The following is a 22,303-nucleotide window of genomic DNA, read 5'->3' as shown; positions in this document are numbered from 1 at the left end:
GGAGCCTGTAGGAGGGCCTGTTGAAGCTGACGAAATGGCTTGGTAACAGGTGCAAGGAGAGGCTCATGTGATGGGCCAAGGGCTGCCTGATACAGAGGGCGAGCAAGAAGGGAGAAGGAAGGAATCCAAGAACGTAAGAAGCTGGCCATTCCTAGGAAGGATAAGATTTCATCCTTTGTGGTGGGGACTGTAAGTGATTGTATTAGGTTTTTTCTATCTAGGGTAATAGCCTTATGAGTTGGAGTAATAGTTAGTCCTAGGTAAGTTACCTGAGGAATGGACAGCTGGACCTTAGAGGGTGATACCCTATATCCTCGGCTACATAGAAAATTTAACAAAGTAGAGGTGTCGGCCTGGCTTATTTCTAGGGATGGACTACAAAGGAGAAGGTCATCTACGTACTGTATCAACTTGGATTTTGGGAGAGACAAAGAGAATAAATCAGAGGCTAGGGCCTGACCGAATAAATGGGGGCTGTCCCGGAACCCTTGAGGTAGGACTGTCCAAGTAAGTTGTGTAGAAATGTGAGTGTCTGGGTCAGTCCAAGTAAAGGCAAAGATATTTTGTGACTGGGGGTCCAGAGGAATAGAAAAGAAGGCATCCTTGAGGTCAAGGACAGAGAAATGAGAAGTTTTTGAAGGGATGGTGGAGAGTAGAGTATAAGGATTGGGAACTACAGGATGAAGGGGCACTACTGCTGAGTTAATAAGTCGGAGATCCTGAACCAGGCGGTAGGTTCCATTAGGTTTTTTGACTGCAAGTATGGGGGTGTTGAAGGGGGAAGAAGTGGGGCGAAGAAGACTTTTTCTCAGGAGGTCAGAGATGAGAGGTTTGAGTCCCCTGAGACTTTGGAGTGAAAGTGGGTATTGAGCCTTAGTTATATATTTGGCAGGGTTTTGTAGTCGGATGATTAGAGGGGTGTGATGTTTGGCTATAGAGGGATTTTGGGTGTCCCATACCTGAGGATCTACCTGAGAGGATGGTAAGGGAAGAAGTGTGTCAGACTGTGTGGTTTGTAGGAGGAGGAGAAGGGGAACAGCTGGCAAACCTGAGGCCAAACGGATAGGAGGAGCAAAAGAAATGGAGGCTCCCACTTTGGCTAAAAGGTCCCTTCCCAGCAATGGGATGGGACAGGTTGGTATCACTAGGAAGGAATGAGTAAGGGGATACCCTTAAAGATACAGTTAAGTGGTGGGGTTTGTTGGGCCTGATAGGGCTGTCCTCCTACTCCGACAATAGAGGAACAAGAAAGAGTGGTTGGTCCCCAAAAATTTGTCAAGACTGAAAAAGTGGCTCCAGTGTCCAGGAGGAAGGAGATAGGCCTCCCTGATACTATGATAACTACCCGAGGCTCCCTGTCGGAGATGGCGGTGGTCAGGCCAAGGGAGCTCGGGCCCCATCGTCAGTCATCAATGGCCAGGCCAAGGAGGTCAGTTGAAGGGCGATCTGGGATTGATGTCCCCATGCTGTCAGGAACATGGGGGCAATCAATGCTCCAGTGTCCCTCTTGATGGCACCTTGGACATGGTCCTGGTGGTTTACGAGGGTTTGGACAGGCCCGGGCCCAGTGGCCTTCCTGACCGCATTTGAAACAAGGACGTAGGAGCCTTTGTCCTTTGGGAGCCTGGGCTTTCGTTTTGGCTGGCCAAGAGGTTTTAGCCATCATCAGGTATTTTTGTTTTTGGGCCTTTTCATCCCTTCCATGGTACACCTTGAATGCCACATTTAGGGCTTCTGACTGTGGAGTTAAGGGGCCCTTTTCTAGACGTCTGAGTTTGGCCCTAATATCAGGGTAACTTTGGGAAAAAAGTAGGTCATAAGGAGTTGGTTTCCATCTTGAGTCTCAGGATCCACATTGGTGTATTGTAAGAGGGCCTTTGTAAGACGGTCTAGGAATTGGGATGGGTTTTCATCCTTGTCCTGGATGACCCTTTGGATCCTTTCATAATTTACTGCTTTAAGAGCAGCCTTACGGAGACCAGCCAGGAGACAAGTTAAAAACCGCTTCCTAGCTAGGATGCCCCTGGGGTATTGTAATCCCAGTCAGGCTCCTGGTCAGGAACTGCCATAGATCCAACTGGGTAGGTATCATCAGTTTGATGGATGTCATCTGCATAGATTCTAGCCTGTTCCCAAACTCGCCTGCGTTCCTCAGGGAGGAGATTGTTGGTAAGAATCATATAAACATCATGGAAGGTAAGGTTATAGGACTGGGTAATATACTGGAATTCTTTAATAAAGGTGGAAGGGTTGGCACTATAGGATCCCAATCTTTTGTCTATTTGGGAGAGTTCAGTCAATGAGAAGGGGACATGAACTTTGACTAAGCCATCCACCCCAGCAACCTCTCGCAAGGGGAGAACTGGAGCTGGTTTAGGTTGGGGAGGTAAAGGGGGTGGTCCCTTAGTGGAGCGGGACCGAGTAGTGGGAGGACTAGGGACTGTTGGTGGTGAGCTGAAGGAGGGTGCCAGTGAATGCTGACTAGGGTGACTTGTCACTGAAGAGGGAGAAAGGGAAATCGGAGGGGCCAGCACAAGAGGGGAGCTGAGGGTTTTGTTCGACGGGGAGAAGGCTCATTGGCTGGATCAAAAGTAGTAGAGGGATCATCTTGTTCAGACTTCCTAGCCAAAAGAAGTTGAGTGGGAGAGCATGAGGCACAGAGAGAAGGCTTGGAGCGTAGCAGAGAGAAAGCCTGGACATAGAAAATCTCCTTCCATTTCTCCAATCGCTCACAGTAGTTGTAAAGGTCCCGAATAATATTGGGATCGAGGGTGCCATTACGTGGCCATTTGGACTGATTATCTAAATGGTATTTAGGCCAAATTTTATTGCAAAAGCGAATAAGTTTAGAACCCTTTAGTTCGGGTGTCAGGTGTAGAGACTTGAGGTTTTCTAGGAGGCATCCCAAGGGGAATGGGAGGGTACGGATGACACGGTTCCCATGGATGAGAAGGAAAAGGTCACTGCAGCCTGTAGTCAAGGGCGTCCCCAGGACTCAGGGAGGACCACCGAAAGAGGACCAAGCCGTTCAGAGGGTCGTCACCCAACTCAACGGGGTCAGGCTTAGCCCGGCTAAGCCAGAAGAGACTCGGCGCCTGGTACCAGGGCTTTTCTAGAGGCCAGAAGGCGTAGACGGAAACCGAGCTCTAAAAGGGTCTCATCCAAAGGAAAGGGTCAGGATTGGAATCGTAGAAGCCGCAAGGGCCTAGAGGAGCTGTGCAACGACAGCCAGCTCCAAGGGAGGAGGTCAGGAAGGGACGCAATGACCCGGTGGGGCCTAAGGAAACTGCAGGATTGCAATTTCAAGGGTGGTAGGCTGGGGTAAGGTGAGGAGGGTCAGCTGTAGCCTTAAGGGCCTTGGCTGGGGTACCTCCGTCTCTACAAGTATCCCTGACTTAGGGAGCTGAAGGGGAGACTTACCCAATCGTTGATGGTGGATGTAGTGTCAAGCGATTGGTGAGCTGGAAGGCGAGTCTGCTGCAGGCCAACTGGAGATGAGAGATAGGGTCCCAGTGCGGCTCAGACCACGAAGGGGAGCACAGGCACCAGGAGAGCCTATCCAAGTCACGGGTAGACTGAAGATGAGGGATAGGATCCCAGTGCGGCTCAGACCATGAAAGGGAGCACAGGCACCAGGAGAGCCTATCCCGGGTTTCGGCACCAAATGTAAGCGTTTCGTCGGGATGGGTCAGGACAGGATGGAACAGGAGTGAGTGGGTCAGGTATTCTGGCACTCGGGAGTCACAGAATACCCAGTGTTACACAGCTCAGGTGGAAAGGTATCCTGGAGCTCGGGAGCCAAGGATACTGAGTGTTACACAGCTCAGGTAGAAAGGTATCCTGGAGCTCGGGAGCCAAGGACCACCACAGGTTGCAGTAAGCTTGGCAGCTTACAGCCTTGCCTCAGAGAAAGGCTTCTCCGGTGTGTCAGCTCCGCTCCGGCAGGACAGGGTCTTCCAGCTGGGGATGTTCGCCTAGTGTAGCAGTTTTGCTCCGCAGGAGGTTTCTCGGGCGAAGTTGCTACAGTTCAGCTCTGCTCCTGGAGAGCCGAGCGGAGAGCAGGGAGCCGGGCGGGAGCAGAGTGTAACAACTCCGCTCTGCCAAGGAAGGTTTCCCGGGCAAGTGTTACAGCGCTGCTCGCTCTGCTCTGCTCTGCTCTGCCCAGGGTCGCCTCTGCTCGCTCTGCTCTGCTCTGCCCAGGGTCGCCTTTGCTCTGTCGCAGCCGCAAAAGAAGATCTTCACCCGAAGCTCATCCAAAGGTGTTTATTGGAAGACAGCTGGACCAGCCAAGCTGAACATACACAGGGTTTATATAGGGGTTCCTGGGGTTGGGGAAGTTTTTCCAGGGTAGGGATTGGTCCGATTTCAGTGCTGAGCTCAGATTGGCTAGAGCTCTGCTCCGGGATTGGTTACTTTTTTACACAGGATTAGGGTCAGATTTGGCTCTGGTTTCAGGGCCAAAGTGTGTTTCTTTCTCTGGTCCTTTTTAGCCTTTTGGCTCCAATTTTAGGGCCAGGGTACATTTCTTTCACTGACTCTGATTCCAGGGACAAAGTGTGTTCCTTTGGCACTGGTTTTAGGGTCAGGGTACATTTCTTTGGTTCTGGTTGCAGGGCCAAAGTGTGTTTCTTTGGCTCTGCTCAGGGTGTGTTTCTTTGACTGGTCCCTTTTCCCTACAGTGTCTCCTGTATTGCTTTGGAGCCTATCCTGGAACTCACTCTGTTTTCCAGGCTGTCTTCAAACTCACAGAGATCCACCTGACTCTGCCTTGCAAGTGCTGGGATGAGAGCTGGGGTCCACCAATGCCCTGCTAGGTGCCAGTTCTTAAAGGCCAAACAGAAGTGCAACGCTAAAGCAGCCAGTGCGCAACCACCTGTCCACAGCAGCCAGTCAGAAAACAGACATTCATCAGAATCGATATAAGTATAACCAGCAAGTGTTACTCCAAAGGACCAATCAGCATCTACCCTGCCCAGCTTGCCCTCCCCCAATCTGTCCTAATCTGAGCAACCAATCAGAGTAGGGATCCCTCAATTCTCTATCATTTATTATTAAACCCTCCCGCAACCTGTTCCTGCTCCTCATCAGCGGAGCCAGGACACAATGCCATTTTGAATTCCTTAGCCAATCATGAAGAATCTTAAATTCCCCGTAAACAGATCACAATGGGTTCCCCCACCCATCCTGTCATGACTTTCAGCTTCCAAACCCTTACCTTCTGCTCTGACCAGTGAAAAAGGAGCCAATTGTGCATGTCTACTTTTATTTGACAATAACAAACTGCATATAAAAAGGGAGAATGCAGCCGGGCGTTGGTGGTGTACGCCTTTAATCCCAGCACTCTGGAGCCAGAGGCAGGCGGATCTCTGTGAGTTCGAGGCCAGGCTTGACCCACAGCCTCCAAAACATAGAAACCCTGTCTCATAAAAACCAAAAAGAAAAAAAAGGGAGGATGCAGGCAGGGAGGCCCTGGATCTGCTCCTCTCTGCGTCCCCAAGTATCTACCACTGCTAGGATCCACCGAGGACCACCTGCTTCCAGCCTGCTCGTGGGGTGGGGATTGACAGGCATGGAAAGGCTGTGTGTGTGATTGTGTGTAGGGGTGTTGGGGCTCAAGAACGGAGAGGGTCAAGGAGAAGAGAAAGGGTCTTCCCTCATTAGGGCTGCTACCCTAAGCAGGGGTATTGAAGGGGATAATGAGGGTCATATGACTCAGCTTATGAGATGGGAGAAGATCCAGCATCCAAAAGTGACCCAGTGACTGGCCCAGCTGAGTTCTGACCACTTGTGGACAGTATATGCCATGCCGTAGCCCTGTGGGAGAGAAAGAGGTCATGTTCTGAAATTCCAGGATACAGTGTCTCAGGAAAACCCTTCCTTTGCCCAGGGATCTTTGGTACTTACAAAGAGTAACCAGATAGAGTTGCTTTTTTTCATTCTTTAAAGATCATTTTAACGGGCTAAGTGTGTAGCTTGATGGGAGGGTGTGTGCTTACATGCAGGAGGCCCTGGGTTTTGATTTCCAGAAGCAACAAAAAAGACATTTTAAAGATAAGATGATGTGCTAGATTAGGCTTGTCATCCAAGTCATTTGCAATAGAAAACTACTGGAAATCTGAGTGTCTACCAATAAGGGACAAAATAAACAATGTTGAACTGTTGCAATGGAAAAAAAAAAGGAAGACTCAGTATGATTAAAAAACAGGGGGAAGCCAGGCAGGTGGTAGCATCATTAATGCCCGCACTGTAGGTAGGCTGATCTGTGAGTTCAAGGCCAGGCTGGTCTACATAGTGAGTTCACTGTCTTAGGTGAAAAAACCTGGAAGAAAGAAATTAAAATGTATATATATATATGTTTGATATGTTTTTGGAGAATGTTAATGAATTCATAAAAATGCTCACATGTGAATTTTGCAGTGAATATCTACAATGCTTATTTTTTTAATTTTGGATGATGAGGATCACTTTGCAAGCATGGTAGACAACGGTTCTACCACTAAGGGCTCTTTAATCCTGGAAAAGAGAATTTTTTGTTTTTCTGTCTGTCTCTACATAACCCTGGCTGTCCTTGAACTCACTATGTGGACCGGGCTATACTCAGACTCACAAAAATTCACCTGCCTCTGCCTCCTGAGTGCTGGGACTAAAAGCATGTCCCGCCACACCCACCGCTAAAATGTGGTAGGAAAATTTAAAGAAAGCCTGGTATGGAGTTGCTTGGCTTGTAATCTCATGTATTTGGTAGGCTGGAGGAAGGAGGATCTTATGTAAAAAGAAACCAAAGTTGGCATGATAGCTGACATATGTAATCTACCCCCCCCCACACACACACACATAGAGTTCCTCTGTGTATTCCTGGCTGTCCTCTTGGAACTCACCCTGTGAACAAACCAGGCTGGTCTCCAATGCAGAGATGCATCAGCCTCTACCTGCCAAATGCTGGGATTAAAGGCATGTGACAACACTGTGCCAACTAGCCATACATGTAATCTTGGCACTGGGGAGACTGAGATTTGAGAAACAGTTTTCAAGTCAGCCCAGACTATCACAGAATACAAGAATGAAAGAACAACCAAACAAAACCAAATAAAACCAAACAAACCCAGATTTTTGAGACAAGGTTTCTCCATATAACCTTTACTCTCCTGGTAATCACTGTGAGACCAACACCAGGTTGCTCTTGAACTCACAGAGACCCACCTGCCTGCTCCCTAGAGGTGGAACTAAAGGTGTAGACCAACATGCCAGCCTACCAACCCGGGATTTTCTATGCTCAATTTGAATGAGAATTTAAAATGCTAATTAGGAAAAACATGAAAAGTTATTTTCAGTTAAGAATGTAAAAATCAGGGCTGGACAGATGGCTCCGCAGTTAAGAACAGTGGCTGCTCTTCCAGAAGTTCAGAGTTCAATTCCCAGTGCCTACCTAACTGCAGTTCCATAGGATATGATGGTCTCTTCTGGTGTGCATACACACAGACAAAATATCCATACACATAAAATATATAAATAACTAAATCATTAAACCTAATCTAAAGGACAGTCTCCAAAACAATACAGAGATATGCTGTCTTAAACCCCCCCCAAAAAAAGCACTCTAAAATTTAGTTCAAGGCCAGCGTGTTCTACTGAGCAAGTTCCAGGACAGGGAGTGCTACATAGAGAAACCGTGGTTTGAAAACAACAACAAAGAATTAAAAATGTAACTACTAGCATGGCTAAGGCAGGATGTAGAGATATAGACTAACCGAGGGAACAAAGACATTCTATCTCAAAAGAAAGAAAAAGAGTAAGAAGAATTAAAACCTAACTGAAAGGCAAGCAAAATTTAGATTCTTCAAAACCCATATGAATTAATTCTGAAACTGTTCTCCATTGTAAAACACATACCTGGAGTTTGTACACATGGCACAAATAAAAATATTATTAAAACCTGCCTGTGGTGGCACATGCCTTTGATTCCAGCACATGGGAGGCAGAGGCAGGAGGATCTCTGTAAGTTTGAAGCCAGCCTGGTCTATTGAGTGAGTCCCAAGATAGATTCCAAAGCTACGCTGTCTCCAAAAAAGGCAAAAATAAATCAAAAAAGAACATTCTTGAGCTGGGTGTGGGCACATAGCGTTCATCCTAGAATTCAGGAGGCAGAGGCAGATGGATCTGAGCTCAGGACCATCCTGGAATACATATGGAGATCGAGGACAGCAGCTAGGGCTATGGAGACAGAATCTGTCTCCAAAATGTATAGAAATTTTAAGGTGAATTGGTTTTGAAGTAGGGTCTCAATCATGTTTCCCAGGTAGCAACATTCCTGGGCTCACATGACAGTCCTGCCCCAGGGTACTAAGTAGCTGGTACCCACAGATCTGCATCATCATTCCAAGGAACATACATTCCAAGGAACATACATCATTCCAAGGAACATAGAATCCAGGGTTAGGGATGTAGCTCAAATGGAAGCACACAGAAGCCCTAGACTGCTTCCCCAGCACAGCATCAACTGGGCCTGGAGGTCCATGTCTAGAATCTAGACTACAGGAGGCAGGGCAGGATGATTACAAGTTCAAGTTTGACTTTGGCTAACAATGAGCTTGAGGCTAGCCTGGGCTACATGTGTGTCTCTCTTTCTCTGTCTCCTGGGCTAAATGTGTCTCTCCCCCAACTGCTCCCCCCACACCCTCATATACCCACACTCTCATACACAACACATATGCACACATCTTGGATGGGGTGTCACAAGTAGAGTGACTACATGTCCTGTACCACGCCCATGGTTTGCTCTCTAGCATCCAACAAAACTGGGTGTGGTACTACATGCCTGTAATCCCAGCCCCGGGAATAAAGTGTGAGTTTGAGACTGGTCTGGAACTCAGAGATCCACATGTCTCAGATTCCCAAGTACTAGGATTACGTGACAGTTTTCTCTCTCTCTCTCTCTCTCTCTCTCTCTCTCTCTCTCTCTCTCTCTCTCTCTCTCTCTTTTGGTTGTTTGATTTTTGGTTATGCTGTTTCTTTTTTGTTGTTGTTTTTTTTTTGAGAGTGTTTCTCTGTATTGCTTCAGAGCCTATCCTGGAACTTGCTCTGTAGACAAGGCTGGCTTAGAACTCACAGAGGTCCACCTGCCTCTGTCTTGCAAGTGCTAGAATAGGAGCTGTGGTCCACCAACGCCCTGCTATGTGCCAGTTCTTAAGATCCAAAAAGAAGTACAACTCCAGTGGGCAACCAATGTTGCCAGCAGTGAGTCAGAAAACAGACTTTCATCAGACTGGATATAATTACAACCTGCAAAATTTAATCCAAAGGACCAATCGGCATCTACCCTGCCCATCTTGCCCTCCCTGTCTCTGTCCTAATCTGAGCAACCAATCAGAGTAGGGATCCCTCAATTCTCTATCATTTATTGTTAACCCTTTCTGCAACCTGTTCGGCTCCACATCAGCAGAGCCACAACACAATGCCATTTTGAATTCATTAGCTAATCATGAACAATCTTAAATTACCTGTAAACAGTTCACAATCTGCTCTGCCCAACCCTGTCATGGCTTTCAGCTTCCAAAGCCTCACATTCTGCTCTGACCAATGAAGAATGAGCCAATTGTGTAAGTCTACTTTTATTTGACAATAGCAAACTGCATATAAAAGGGGAGGAGGCAGGCAGGGAGGCCCTGGATCTGCTTCTCTGCTTCCCCAAGTATCTACCACTGCTAGGCTCCACCGAGGACCACCTGCTTCCCGCCTGCTGGTTGGGAGGGGATTGACAGGCATGGAAAGGCTGTGAGTGTGATTGTGTGTAGGGGTGTTGGGGCTCAAGAACGGAGAGGGTCAAGGAGAAGGGAAAGGGTCTTCCCTCATTAGGGCTGCTACCTTAAGCAGGGGTATTGAAGGGGATAATGAGGGTCATATGCCTCAGCTTATGAGACGGTAGAAGATCCAGCATCCAAAAGTGACCCAGTGACTGGTCCAGGTGAGCTCTGACCCCTTGTGGACAGTATATGCCATGCCATAGCCCTGTGGGAGAGAAAGAGGTCATGTTCTGAAATTCCAGGATACAGTCTCTCAGGAAAACACATCCTTTGCCCAGGGATCTTTGGTACTTCCTCAAAGCCCTAGGTACTTACAAAGAGTAACCAGATAGAGTTGCTTTTCTTTATTCTTTAAAGATCATTTTAAGGTGCTGCGTGCAAAGCTTGATGGGAGGGTGTGTGCTTACATGCAGGAGGCCCTGGGTTTTGATTTTCAGCAGCAACAAAAATGACATTTTAAGATAAGATGATGTGCGGGTTTAAGCTTGTCATCCAAGTCATTTGAAACTTAAAACCATTGGAAATCTGAGTGTCTACCAATAAGGGACAAATTAAACCATGTCGAACTATTGCAGTGGAAAAAAAAAGAATGAAGACACTGTATGCTTAAAAAAATGGGGGAAGCCAGGCGGGTGGTCGCACACATCATTAATCCCAGCACTTGGGAGGCAGAAATAGTCTGATCTGTGAGTTCAAGATCAGCCTGGTCTACATAGTGAGTCCACTGTCTTAGGCAAAAAAACCTGGAAGAAAAAAAATGAAATATATTATATGTATGTGTGATATACTTTTTGGAGATAGTTAATGAATGCATGAAAGTGATCACTTGTGAATTTTACAGTGAATATCTACAATGCTTATTTTTTGTTTGTTTTTGGATGATGAGGATCACTTTGCAAGCATGGTAGACAAGGGTTCAACCGCTAAGGGCTCTATACTCATAGAAAAATAGTATTTTTATATGTCTGTCTCTTTTGAGATAGGGAATCTCTCTACATAGCCCTGGCTGTCCTTGAACTCACTATGTGGACCAGGCTATACTCAGACTCACAAAAATTCACCTGCCTCTGCCTCCTGAGTGCTGGGACTAAAAGCATGTGCCACCACACCCACCGCTAAAATGTGGTAGGAAAAGTTAAAGAAAGCCTGGTATGGAGTTGCTTGGCTTGTAATCTCATGTATTTGGGAGGCTGCAGCAAGGAGGTTCTTATGTAGAAAGAAACCAAAGTGTGCATGATAGCTGACATATGTAATCTACCCCCCCCACACACACACACATAGAGTTCCTCTGTGTATTCCTGGCTGTCCTCCTGGAACTCACCCTGTGAACAAACCAGGCTGGTCTCCAATGCAGAGATGCATCAGCCTCTACCTCCCAAATGCTGGGATTAAAGGCATGTGACAACACTGTGACATCTAGTGATACATGTAATCTTGGCACTGGGGAGACTAATTTGACAAACAGTTTTCAAGCAGCCTAGAGTAATACAGAATCCAAGAATGAAAGAAAAACAAAACAAAACCAAACAAACACAGATTTTTTTGAGACAAGGTTTCTCTATGTAACCTTTGCTGTCCTGGTAATCACTGTGAGACCAACACCAGGTTGCTCTTGAACTCACAGAGACCCAACTGTCTGCTCCCTAGTGGTGGAACTAAAGGTGTGGACCAACATGCCAGGCTACCAACCCAAGATTTTCTATGCTCAATTTGAATGAGAATTTTAAAATGCTTTTTAATCAGGAAAAACATGAAAAGTTATTTTCAGTTAAGAATGTAAAAATCAGGGCTGCGCTGGGCGGTGGTGGCGCACGCCTTTAATCCCAGCACTCAGGAGGCAGAGGCAGGCGGATCTCTGTGAGTTCGAGGCCGGGCTGGACCGATAGCCTCCAGAACAATACAGAGAAACCCTGTCTCATAAAAACCAAAAAAAAAAAAAATCAGGGCTGCAGAGACTGCTCCGCATTTAAGAACAGTGGCTGCTCTTCCTGAAGTTCAGAGTTCAATTCCCAGCGCCTACATAACTGCAGTACCATAGGATATGATGGTCTCTTCTGGTGTGCATACACACAGACAAAATATCCATACAAATAAAATACATAAATAAATAAATCCTTAAAAAGAAATCTAAAGGACAAGCTCCAAAACAATACAAAGACACCCTGTCTTGAAAACCCGCCGCCCAAAAAAAGTAATCTAAAAAATAGTTCAATTCCAGCGTGTTCTATAAAGCAAGTTGCAGGACATCGAGTGCTACACACAAAAAAACCGTTTTGAAAGCAACAACAAAGAATTAAAAATGTAACTACTAGCAAGGCTAAGGCAGAATGTAGATATATAGACTAGCCAAGGGAACAAAGACATTCTATCTCAAAAGAAAGAAAAAAAGTAAGAAGTAAAACCTAACTAAAAGGCAAGCAAAATTTAGATTCTTCAAAATCCATATGAATTAATTCTGAAATTGTTCTCCATTGTAAGAAATATACCTGGAATTTGTATACTTGACACAAATAAAATTATTTTTGAAGCCTGCCGTGGTGGCACACGCCTTTCATTCCAGCACTTGGGAGGCAGAGGCCGGAGGATCTCTGTGATTTTGAAGCCAACCTGCTCTACTGTGTGAGTTCCAAGACAGCCTCCAAACTACAGAGGAACCCTGTCTCGAAAAAAGTAAAAAAAAAAAAAAGAGCATAATTGAGCTGGGTGTGGGCACATACCGTTAATCCTAGAATTCAGGAGGAAGAGGCAGATGGATCTGAGCTCAAGACTATCCTGGAATATATATGGAGTTCCCGGACAACAGCTAGGGCTATGGGACAGAATCTGTCTCCAAAATGTATAGAAATTTTAAGGTGAATTGGCTTTTAAGTAGGGTCTCAATTATGTTTCCCAGGTAGCAACATTCCTGGGCTCACATTGACAGTCCTGCCTCAGTGTCCTAAGTAACTGGTACCCACAGATCTGCATCATCATTCCAAGGAACATACATTGTATGCAGAATCCAGGGTTAGGGATGTAGCTCAAATGGAAGCACACAGAAGCCCTAGACTGCTTCCCCAGCACAGCATCAACTGGGCCTGGAGGTCCATGTCTAGAATCTAGAATACAGGAGGCAGGGCAGGACGATTACAAGTTCAAATTTAGCTTTGCCTAACAATGAGCTTGAGGCTAACCTGGGCTACATGTGTGTCTCTGCTTCTGTGTCTACTGGCTACATGTGTCTCTCCACCAACTTCCCCCCCATACACACAGACTCACACACACACTCACACACACATACACACACACTCACACACACATACACACACACACTCACACACGCACACACACACCTGGGCTGGGGTGTGTCACAAGTAGAGTGACTACATGTCCTGTACCACGCCCATGGTTTGCTCTCTAGCATCCAACAAAACTGGGTGTGGTAGTACATGCCTGTAATCCTAGCCCCGGGAAGTACATAGTGAGTTTGAGACCAGACTGAGTTCCAGACTGGCCTGGAACTCAGAGATCCACCAGCGTCAGCTTCCCAAGTACTAGGATTACATGCCAGTTCTCTTTCTTTTTTTTTTGGTTTTGTTGTTTTGTTTTTCCAGACAGTGTTTCTCTGTTTTGCTTTAGAGCCTATCCTGAAACTTGCTCTGTAGACAAGGCTGGCTTGGAACTCACAGAGGTCCACCTACCTCTACCTTCCAAGTGTTGGGATGAGAGCTGTAGTCCTCCATCTCCCTGCTAGGTGCCAGTTCTTAAGAGCCAAACAGAAGTACAACCCTAAACCAGCCAGTGGGCAACCACATGTCGCCAGCAGTCCGTTAGAAAACAGACTTTTCTCAAACTGGATATAATTATAACCTGCGTAATTAGTCCTAAGGACCAATCGGCATCTACCCTGCCCAACTTGCCCTCCCCCCTCTCTGTCCTAATCTGAGCAACCAATCAGAGTAGGGATCCCTCAATTCTCTATCATTTATTGTTAACCCTTCCCGGAATCTGTTCCTGCTCTACATATGCAGTGACACGACACAATGCCATTTTGAATTCATTAGCCAATCATGAACCATCTTAAATTACCCGTAAACAGATCACAATCTGCTCAGCCCAACCCTGTCATGATTTTCAGCTTCCAAACCCTTACCTTCTGCTCTGACCAATGAAGAATGAGCCGATTGTGTATGTCTACTTTTATTTGACAATAACAAACTGCATATAAAAAGGGAGGAGGCAGGCAGGGAGGCCCTGGATCTGCTCCTCTCTGCTTCCCCAAGTATCTACCACTGCTAGGCTCCACCGAGGACCACCTGCTTCCCGCCTGCTGGTTGGGAGGGGATTGACAGGCATGGAAAGGCTGTGAGTGTGATTGTGTGTAGGGGTGTTGGGGCTCAAGAACGGAGAGGGTCAAGGAGAAGAGAAAGGGTCTTCCCTCATTAGGGCTGCTACCCTAAGCAGGGGTATTGAAGGGGATAATGAGGGTCATATGCCTCAGCCTATGAGACGGTAGAAGATCCAGCATCCAAAAGTGACCCAGTGACTGGCCCAGCTGAGTTCTGACCACTTGTGGACAGTATATGCCATGCCGTAGCCCTGTGGGAGAGAAAGAGGTCATGTTCTGAAATTCCAGGATACAGTCTCTCAGGAAAACACATCCTTTGCCCAGGGATCTTTGGTACTTCCTCAAAACCCTAGGCACATACAAAGAATAACCAGATCTTTATTCTTTAAAGATCATTTTAAGGGGCTGTGTGTATAGCTTGGATGGCACGGTATGTGCTTACATGCAGGAATCCCTGGGTTTTGATTTCCAGAAGCAACAAATAAGACATTTTAAAGATAAGATGATGTGCTATGTTAAGATTGTCAACCAAGTCAATTGCATTATAAAACCATTGGAAATCTGAGTGTCTACCAATAAGGGACAAAATAAACCATGTCAAACTGTTGTGATGAAAAAAAAAAAGAATGAAGACTCTGTATGCTTAAAAAACAGGGGGAAGCCAGGCGAGTGGTAGCACACATCATTAATCCCAGCACTCTGGAGGCAGACATAGGCTGATCTGTGACTTCAAGGCCAGCCTGGTCTACTTAGTGAGTTCACTGTCTTAGGGGAAAAAACTGGAGGCAAGAAATTAAAATATATTATATGTTTGTTTGATATACTTTTTGGAGATAGTTAATGAATGCATGAAAATGATCACTTGTGAATTTTGCAGTGAATATCTACAATGCTTTTTTATTGTTTGTTTTTCAGTGCTAAGGATCACTTTGCAAGCATGGTAGACAAGGGTTTTACCACTAAGGGCTCTATACTCCTAGAAAAATAGTATTTTTTATGTCTGTCTGTTTTGAGATGGGGGGGTCACTCTACATAGCCCTGGCTGTCCTTGAACTCACTATGTGGACCAGGCTATACTCAGACTCACAAAAATTCACCTGCCTCTGCCTCCTTAGTGCCAGAAATAAAAGCATGTGCTACCACACTCACCGCTAAAATGTTGTAGGAAAAGTTAAAGAAAGCCTGGCATGGTGCTTGGCTTGTAATCTCATGTATTTGGGAGGCTGCAGCAAGGAGGTTCTTATGTAGAAAGAAACCAAAGTGTGCATGATAGATGACATATGTAATCTTCCCTCCCCCAACAAACACATAGAGTTCCTCTGTGTATTCCTGGCTGTCCTCCTGGAACTCACCCTGTGAACAAACCAGGCTGGTCTGCAATGCAGAGATGCATCAGCCTCTACCTCCCAAATGCTGGGATTAAAGGCATGTGCCAACACTGTGACACCTAGCCATACATGTAATCTTGGCACTTGGGAGACTGAGATTTGAGAAACAGTTTTCAAGTCGACCTAGACTAATAGAGAATCCAGGAATGAAACAACAACCAAACAAAACCTAACCAACCCAGATTTGTTTGAGACAAGGTTTCTCTATGTAACCTTTCCTGTCCTGGTAATCGCTATGAGGCCAACACCAGGTTGCTCTTGAACTCACAGAGACCCAACTGTCTGCTTGCTTCCTGAGTGGTGGAATTAAAGGTGTGGACCAACATGCCAGGCTACCAACCCAAGATTTTCTACATGCCAGGCTACCAACCCAAGATTTTCTATGCTCAATTTGAATGAGAATTTAAAATGCTTTTTAATTAGGAAAAACATGAAAAGTTATTTTCAGTTAAGAATGTAAAAATCAGGGCTGGACAGATGGCTCAGCAGTTAAGAACAGTGGCTGCTCTTCCAGAAGTTCAGAGTTCAATTCCCAGTGCCTACCAAACTGCAATTCCATAGGATATGATGGTCTCTTCTGGTGTGCATATACACAGACAAAATATCCATACACATAAAATACATAAATAAATAAATCTTTAAAACCTAATCTAAAGGACAGTCTCCAAATCAATACAGAGACACCCTGTCTTGAACCCCCCCCCCAAAAGTAATCTAAGAAATCGTTCAAGGCCAGCGGTGTTCTACAGAGCAAGTTGCAGGACATTGAGTGCTACACAGAGAAACCCTGTTTTGAAAGCAACAACAAAGAATTAAAATGTAAGTAACTACTACACTGGTAAGGCAGGATGTAAAGTCTGAAATTAGCCTGGGGAACAAAGACATTCTATGTCAAAAGAAAGAAAAAAAAGTAAGAAGTAAAACCTAACTAAAAGGAAAGCAAAATTTAGATTCTTCAAAAACCATATGAATTAATTTTCAAATTGTTCTCCATTGTAAAAATATACCTGGAATTTGTAACCTTGACACAAATAAAAATACTATTGAAACCTGGTGGTTGTGGTACACACTTTAATCTCAGCACTTGAGAGGCAGAGGAAGGAGGATCTCTGTGAGTTTGAAGCCAGTGTGGTCAACCATGAGTTCTAAGACCGCCTGAAAAGCTACAGAGGATCCCTGTCTCAAAAGCAAAAACAAAAACCAAAAAGAACATTCTTGAGCTGGGTGTGGGCACATAGCGTTCATCCTAGAATTCAGGAGGCAGAGGCAGATGGATCTGAGCTCAGGACCATCCTGGAATACATATGGAGATCGAGGACAGCAGCTAGGGCTATGGAGACAGAATCTGTCTCCAAAATGTATAGAAATTTTAAGGTGAATTGGTTTTGAATAGGGTCTCAATCATGTTTCCCAGGTAGCAACATTCCTGGGCTCACATGACAGTCCTGCCTCAGTGTCCTAAGTAGCTGGTACCCACAGATCTGCATCATCATTCCAAGGAACATACATTGTATGCAGAATCCAGGGTTAGGGATGTAGCTCAAATGGAAGCACACAGAAGCCCTAGACTGCTTCCCCAGCACAGCATCAACTGGGCCTGGAGGTCCATGTCTAGAATCTAGACTACAGGAGGCAGGGCAGGACAATTAGAAGCTCAAGTTTGGCTTTGGCTAACAATGAGCTTGAGGCTAGCCTGGGCTACATGTGTGTCTCTGTTTCTCTGTCTCCTGGGCTACATGTGTTTTCCCCCCAACTGCCCCTCCTCATACACACAGACTCACACACACACACCCTCATATACCCACACATATGTACACACCTGGGCTGGGGTGTGTCACAAAGTAGAGTGACTACATGTCCTGTACCAAGCCCAGGGTTTGCTCTCTAGCATCCAACAAAACTGGGTGTGGTAGTACATGCCTGTAATCCCAGCCCCGGGAAGTACATAGTGATCTTGAGACCAGACTGTAATACATGAAACCCTGTCTCAAACAAAAGTTAATCCTCGGGCTAGGAGTATATAACATGAGGGAGGCCCTGTGTTCAGTTTGAGAGAGAAAGAGAGAGAGAGAGGGAGGGAGGGAGGGAGAGAGGGAGGGGGAGAGGAGGAGGGGGAGGGGGAGAGGTAGGCGGAGAGGGAGAGGGAGAGAATCCTGGATTTTATATTTTACCTCAATAGAATTAATTTTAGATGGTGAATAAGTAAAAATTGCAGTTTACTCAAAGGAAAGAGCCAGCAGTTTGACTTAATTTGAGGGACAATGTGAAAGACAGAGCAAGGCATTTGTACAAGCTAAGACGCATGTCCTGGGCTTGACTTGCCTGTCTTGGTCTTCACGGTTCTCCCAAAGCCATCCCTGGTCCACCTCCCACCCCAGGGCCCCGCCTCACCTGCTCCTCTGTGGTGTCGTCGACATCGACATCAAACAGGGAGCCCAGGTAGGCCAGGTGGAAGATAGCCAGGGCCCCAAAGAGCAAGTTTAAGGCTCGTACCCCCAGGCCCTGTGGGGGACAGATGGATATATTTGCAGCTGGACTTGCCCACTGTCCCCCACCTGCGCAGGGAAGCCCAGGTGGGGGACACAAGGTACTGTGGGTCCCGGGAATGAGGATGCCCAGGGTACCCCGACATAGGAAAGCGATGGTTCAAGGAGCCTCTTAAGGGAGCTCAGAGGTATCCAAGGACGAGGGTGTTGGTAACCTCGAGGGCGTCCAGGTTGGGGGAGATGTGAGCGTTCAGGTAGAGGAGCAAGAATGGTGGGGCTTTGAACCAGGGGTTATGGTGATGAACGTCGTTGCCGGGTGGGAGATAAATATGAGGTTGTCTGCATTTCTTATGGCAAATAGAATGAAAACAATAACAGAACCAAAACAAATCCCCCCCCCTGACCTACAGGGCCCATCCTTCCCGTGTCCCCGTCACTCTCTGCTCAAGCCATACTGGCTTCGTCACTGTTGCTCTTACAGTCCCTGTTGGGGTGGGACTTTACATTGGGTATCCCCTTTTCCTGAGATGCTCCCCTCCCTTGCTTCCTTTACTTAAAGAACTCACAAGTTGCCTCAGCCATGGAGGCTTTCCTGATCTTCCCAATGAAAAGGGCAAAGCACCACCGCCATACTTCCCATCCCCTTTTCCTCGGCACTGTCCACAACGTGACAAAGCACGGTTAGCCTTCACTGATTTTACTATCTCCCCAATTAAAATCTTTGTCCCACAGGGCCAGGACTTTGGCCTGCTTTGTTCACCACTTGGTCTCCAGCACCTAGAACCAGCAGGTGCTCAATAAATGTTCAGTGGGGGAACCAATGCCAGGTGTGTATACAGCAGGTGCTCAATAAATGCCTGTTAGAGAAACAGATGCCAGTGAATAGAGGTGAGGTCTTAGGAATGGTTCAGGCACCAGAAGAGGAGGCTGGGCACCCGGAGACAGATACAAGATGGAGACAGAAGTGACATTTTGGAAGGGCAGTGTTGAGTTCCAGGTTACCCATGATGAACTCTCACCAAGCGATGCCGATGTGAACAGTCTGGCAGACAACGCTTCGACAAAATGCAGGCACTGAGGATTTGAGCCAGGCGCTTTCGGAGGACTGGACAGGGTGGAAAGGCAGGCAGTGAGGTTAGCCTTAGGGAACTCGGGATCCAGACTCCCATGAACCTTCCACCTGGACTGTCCCAGGCGTCACACTCACCGTGTTCCACGTATGTGATAAATGCCAGAGACAGCAATACAGCAGCCAGGTGGAAACTGAAGCCCTGAAGACCCGGGGAAGGGGACAATGAGAGTGAAGAGGAGGCGCTGATACCCCCACCCAGCTTCCCTTGCTCCAGGTCTGTCTTGCTCACATGTAGGAGGGCACTGGCTGCATAGGTGACCAGCACGGCTGAGAAGGTCCCCAGGCGGAGAGCATTCTTGAAAACATCTGCAGGTGAGAGGAATACAGGTCCAGATTGTCTGGAACTTCCACCAGCCCTTCCAGGGAGTGACAGGCAGGATGAGAACCATAATCTGTTGGGGCCCTCAGGATAAAGTCTTTTATGACATGCGTCCTCAGCTGTCACAAACCTGAAAATTAACTCCCAGTCCTCCTTCCGCCCTGCTTCAGCCAGACTTCCCAAGGTTAGTCAGTGCCAACCCTCCATCCTTCTAGGTTCTCAGGGCAAAATTCCACCTTCCCAACACACCCACACTCTCTGTTGCTGTTGGCTGCTTTTTCGAGACAGGGTTTCGACAGCTTTGGAAGCTGTCCTGGACCTCACTCTGTAGACCAGGCTGGCCTCGAACTCACAGACATCCACCTGCCTCTGCCTCTCAAGTGCTGGGATTAAAGGCGTGCGCCACCACCGCCTAGCTCCGTACCCACACTCTTAGCAAATCTTATCAGTTCAGCCTTCGGAGTCTACTCGAATCCCACTTCTCCCCGTGCGCTCTGTTGCCACCACTATTGCTGATCTGGGCAGCCCCTCACTGCTATCATCCTCCCTCCCTCCCTCTACTTTCCTTCAGCTAGCCAAAGGGATCCTGTTACAAAGGAGCCAGAGAGATCCAGTTACAACCCAAATGACTGTCCTCTGATCTCAGCCCTGCGCGGGGAGACTGTCATTCAGACAAAAAGCCAAAGGCTTCTTCTCAGTGGTCCTGGAACCTCTTGAGGACCTCTCGGATCTCATGTCCTACCTTGCTCACTGATCTTTGTTCTTCCAATTCTGGGGATGCGACCTCAGGGGCTTGCGCATTCAGCCCTGCTTCCATTCCCCCAATGACCTTCTTACTGTCTCGACCTTCTTACTGTCGCACACACCGGGCAAACTCCCGCCTCAGGGCCTGTGCACGTGCGGCTCTCCCCCCATCTGTCACACTCCTCAGCCACATATCTGCATTCCTTCCCCTTCCCTTTCCCTGCATCTTTGCTGAGGTGTCAGTGAAACTTGCCCTGGATAAATTGCTTAAACCTTCCAGACTACTCCCTATCCCTTCCTTCCTGTTTCAACATCATCACTACTATTTATTTCCGCTTTATCACTATCTGACTTGCTGCATATTTTTTCCTAATTATCCACCTTCCAAATTGCTAGTTTTGCCAGGTTAGCAAGCGCTGTGTTTTCACTGTTGTTCCTAATATACCTTGTTTGTGAGACAGGATCTCATGTATCCAAGGCTGACCTAAAACAGCTCTATGTAATTGAGGATGACCCTGAATTTCCAAACTTCCAGCCTCCACCTCCATCGAGCTGGGATTACAGGCAGGTACCACACACCCAGTTTTTATGTGGTGCTGGGGATCAAAACTTGGGCTTCATGAATGCTAGGCAAGCACTCTACGAACCGAGACACACTCACAGCCCCTGCTGTACCTTCAGTGCCCATCACATAATAGCTGCTCAGTAAATGTTCACTGTACAGATGTATGAAAGGGTCTGGGTGATAAACTTCTCTGGAGTGGTGACTCACAGTTATTTAGCCAATAAGACATGGGCAGGTTCCAGCTTGTGACAACTTCCACCATGGACCGGGGCAACTCTACATTCAATGGTCTAGAGACAGTCAGGTCCCTGTGGGCAAAACAGACATTCCATTAACAGTTGGTATCTCCAGCTATCTGGTTGCTATGCTTTTGTCTTGACTGATCCCTTCCCAGGAGTACCTCCCACCACCCCACACTTCCTCCAGGCAGCACCCTGTGGGGGAGGGGGTCCCAAAGCCCTCCCCACCATTCCAGGTGGTCCTTCTCCTCCGTGAAGCCAGCCCCGGCCAATGTGGCTGTGGCCTCAGACAGAAAGCCCACAAAATAGTTGCTGAAGTGGAAGGAGACAGCACTCTCGTAGGCTCGTAGCCACCTGTGATGAAAGGGCGAGGAAGAAAAGTATCACATCCAGGCCCCCGACACGACACCCCACCCCTCCATGTGTCAGCGTCGGGCCTTGTGGACTCACCTTACCATGGTGCCCCTAGGGCCCCCAGGGGTCAGGAATGCAGCAGAGAAGAGAGAAAAGAGAGTCAGAGAGGCCCTGGAAGTTGGCCTGAGTTCTTCATAGATAAGACAGAAACATGGTAGCAAAAGAGGCAGACTCTGATGGTCACACACATACATGGTCAGGTGGTGGATTGATTTCACGTGGCTCAAACGAATGCATGAGCTTGCACATGACATAGCCCTGCACACTAAAATGGCCACACAACCAGACAAAAATGTTCTCAGCCTCTCAGCTCTCTAACCAGATTTAGTCACCTTATAAGACAATAAAATAAAACCGTAGTGAGACACAGACAGTTAAATGCCTACTATGCACACATACACTGTCAATTTCACAGGATAGTATCCTGCGTTGTGAAACACATAGGTACTTCAATTAGGCCTGGGCTTTGAGCCCGGCTGTTTAACTCAGGGACACTGGTCAAGTGACTTCACTCTTCTGAGTCTCTCTCACTCTTTTCTTTTTGGTTTTTTGAGACATGGTTTCTGACAGTAGGTCTGGCTGTCCTGAACTTTCTCTGTAGACAAGACTGGTCTCGAACTCACAGAGAACCACAAGCCTCTGCCTCCCAAGTGCTGGGATCAAAGATGTGAGACTCCACGCCTGGATGTTTGTGTTTTTGCTTTGGAGTCTCATTCGGTATCAGACATAACCAGGAGCCAGTGAGTAGCGGTAGCAAGTCATACAATCAAACAGCCAGCAAGCGGCCAGATACAGTCCTGGTCAAACAGGCACAGGCTCATAGCTTGTCATAATCCTTTAGGCAGATAGCACCAAGCACTCTGAGAAGGCAGACAAACTGGCGGTCAAT

General features: G+C 47.0%; 1 protein-coding gene across 5 annotated transcripts in view; it reads right to left on the bottom strand.

Annotated features, from left to right (window-relative positions):
- The window catches only part of Porcn (porcupine O-acyltransferase), a 39,310-nt gene that overhangs the window by 12,494 nt on the left and 4,513 nt on the right, over window positions 1–22,303 (bottom strand). For 2 of the 5 annotated variants that reach the window (XM_005085138.4, XM_005085141.4), the window contains 8 exons: window positions 21,451–21,465; window positions 21,229–21,354; window positions 20,969–21,069; window positions 19,363–19,439; window positions 19,209–19,272; window positions 19,021–19,106; window positions 17,907–18,017; window positions 13,964–14,378 (listed from right to left, as the gene is read on the bottom strand). In XM_005085138.4, the coding sequence (XP_005085195.1) occupies window positions 14,277–14,378; window positions 17,907–18,017; window positions 19,021–19,106; window positions 19,209–19,272; window positions 19,363–19,439; window positions 20,969–21,069; window positions 21,229–21,354; window positions 21,451–21,465 (682 nt within the window). In that variant the 3' untranslated portion in view covers window positions 13,964–14,276. Of the gene's footprint in view, window positions 1–13,963; window positions 14,379–17,906; window positions 18,018–19,020; window positions 19,107–19,208; window positions 19,273–19,362; window positions 19,440–20,968; window positions 21,070–21,228; window positions 21,355–21,450; window positions 21,466–22,303 lie in introns of those variants that run through there. The other 3 variants (XM_040733710.1, XM_013124512.3, XM_005085142.4) reach the window with 3 other exon arrangements.

This window comes from Mesocricetus auratus, unplaced genomic scaffold, assembly GCF_017639785.1.
Source record: "Mesocricetus auratus isolate SY011 unplaced genomic scaffold, BCM_Maur_2.0 Super-Scaffold_100033, whole genome shotgun sequence".
Lineage (NCBI taxonomy): Eukaryota > Metazoa > Chordata > Mammalia > Rodentia > Cricetidae > Mesocricetus > Mesocricetus auratus.
This window is presented reverse-complemented; position numbering and strand designations above follow the sequence as displayed.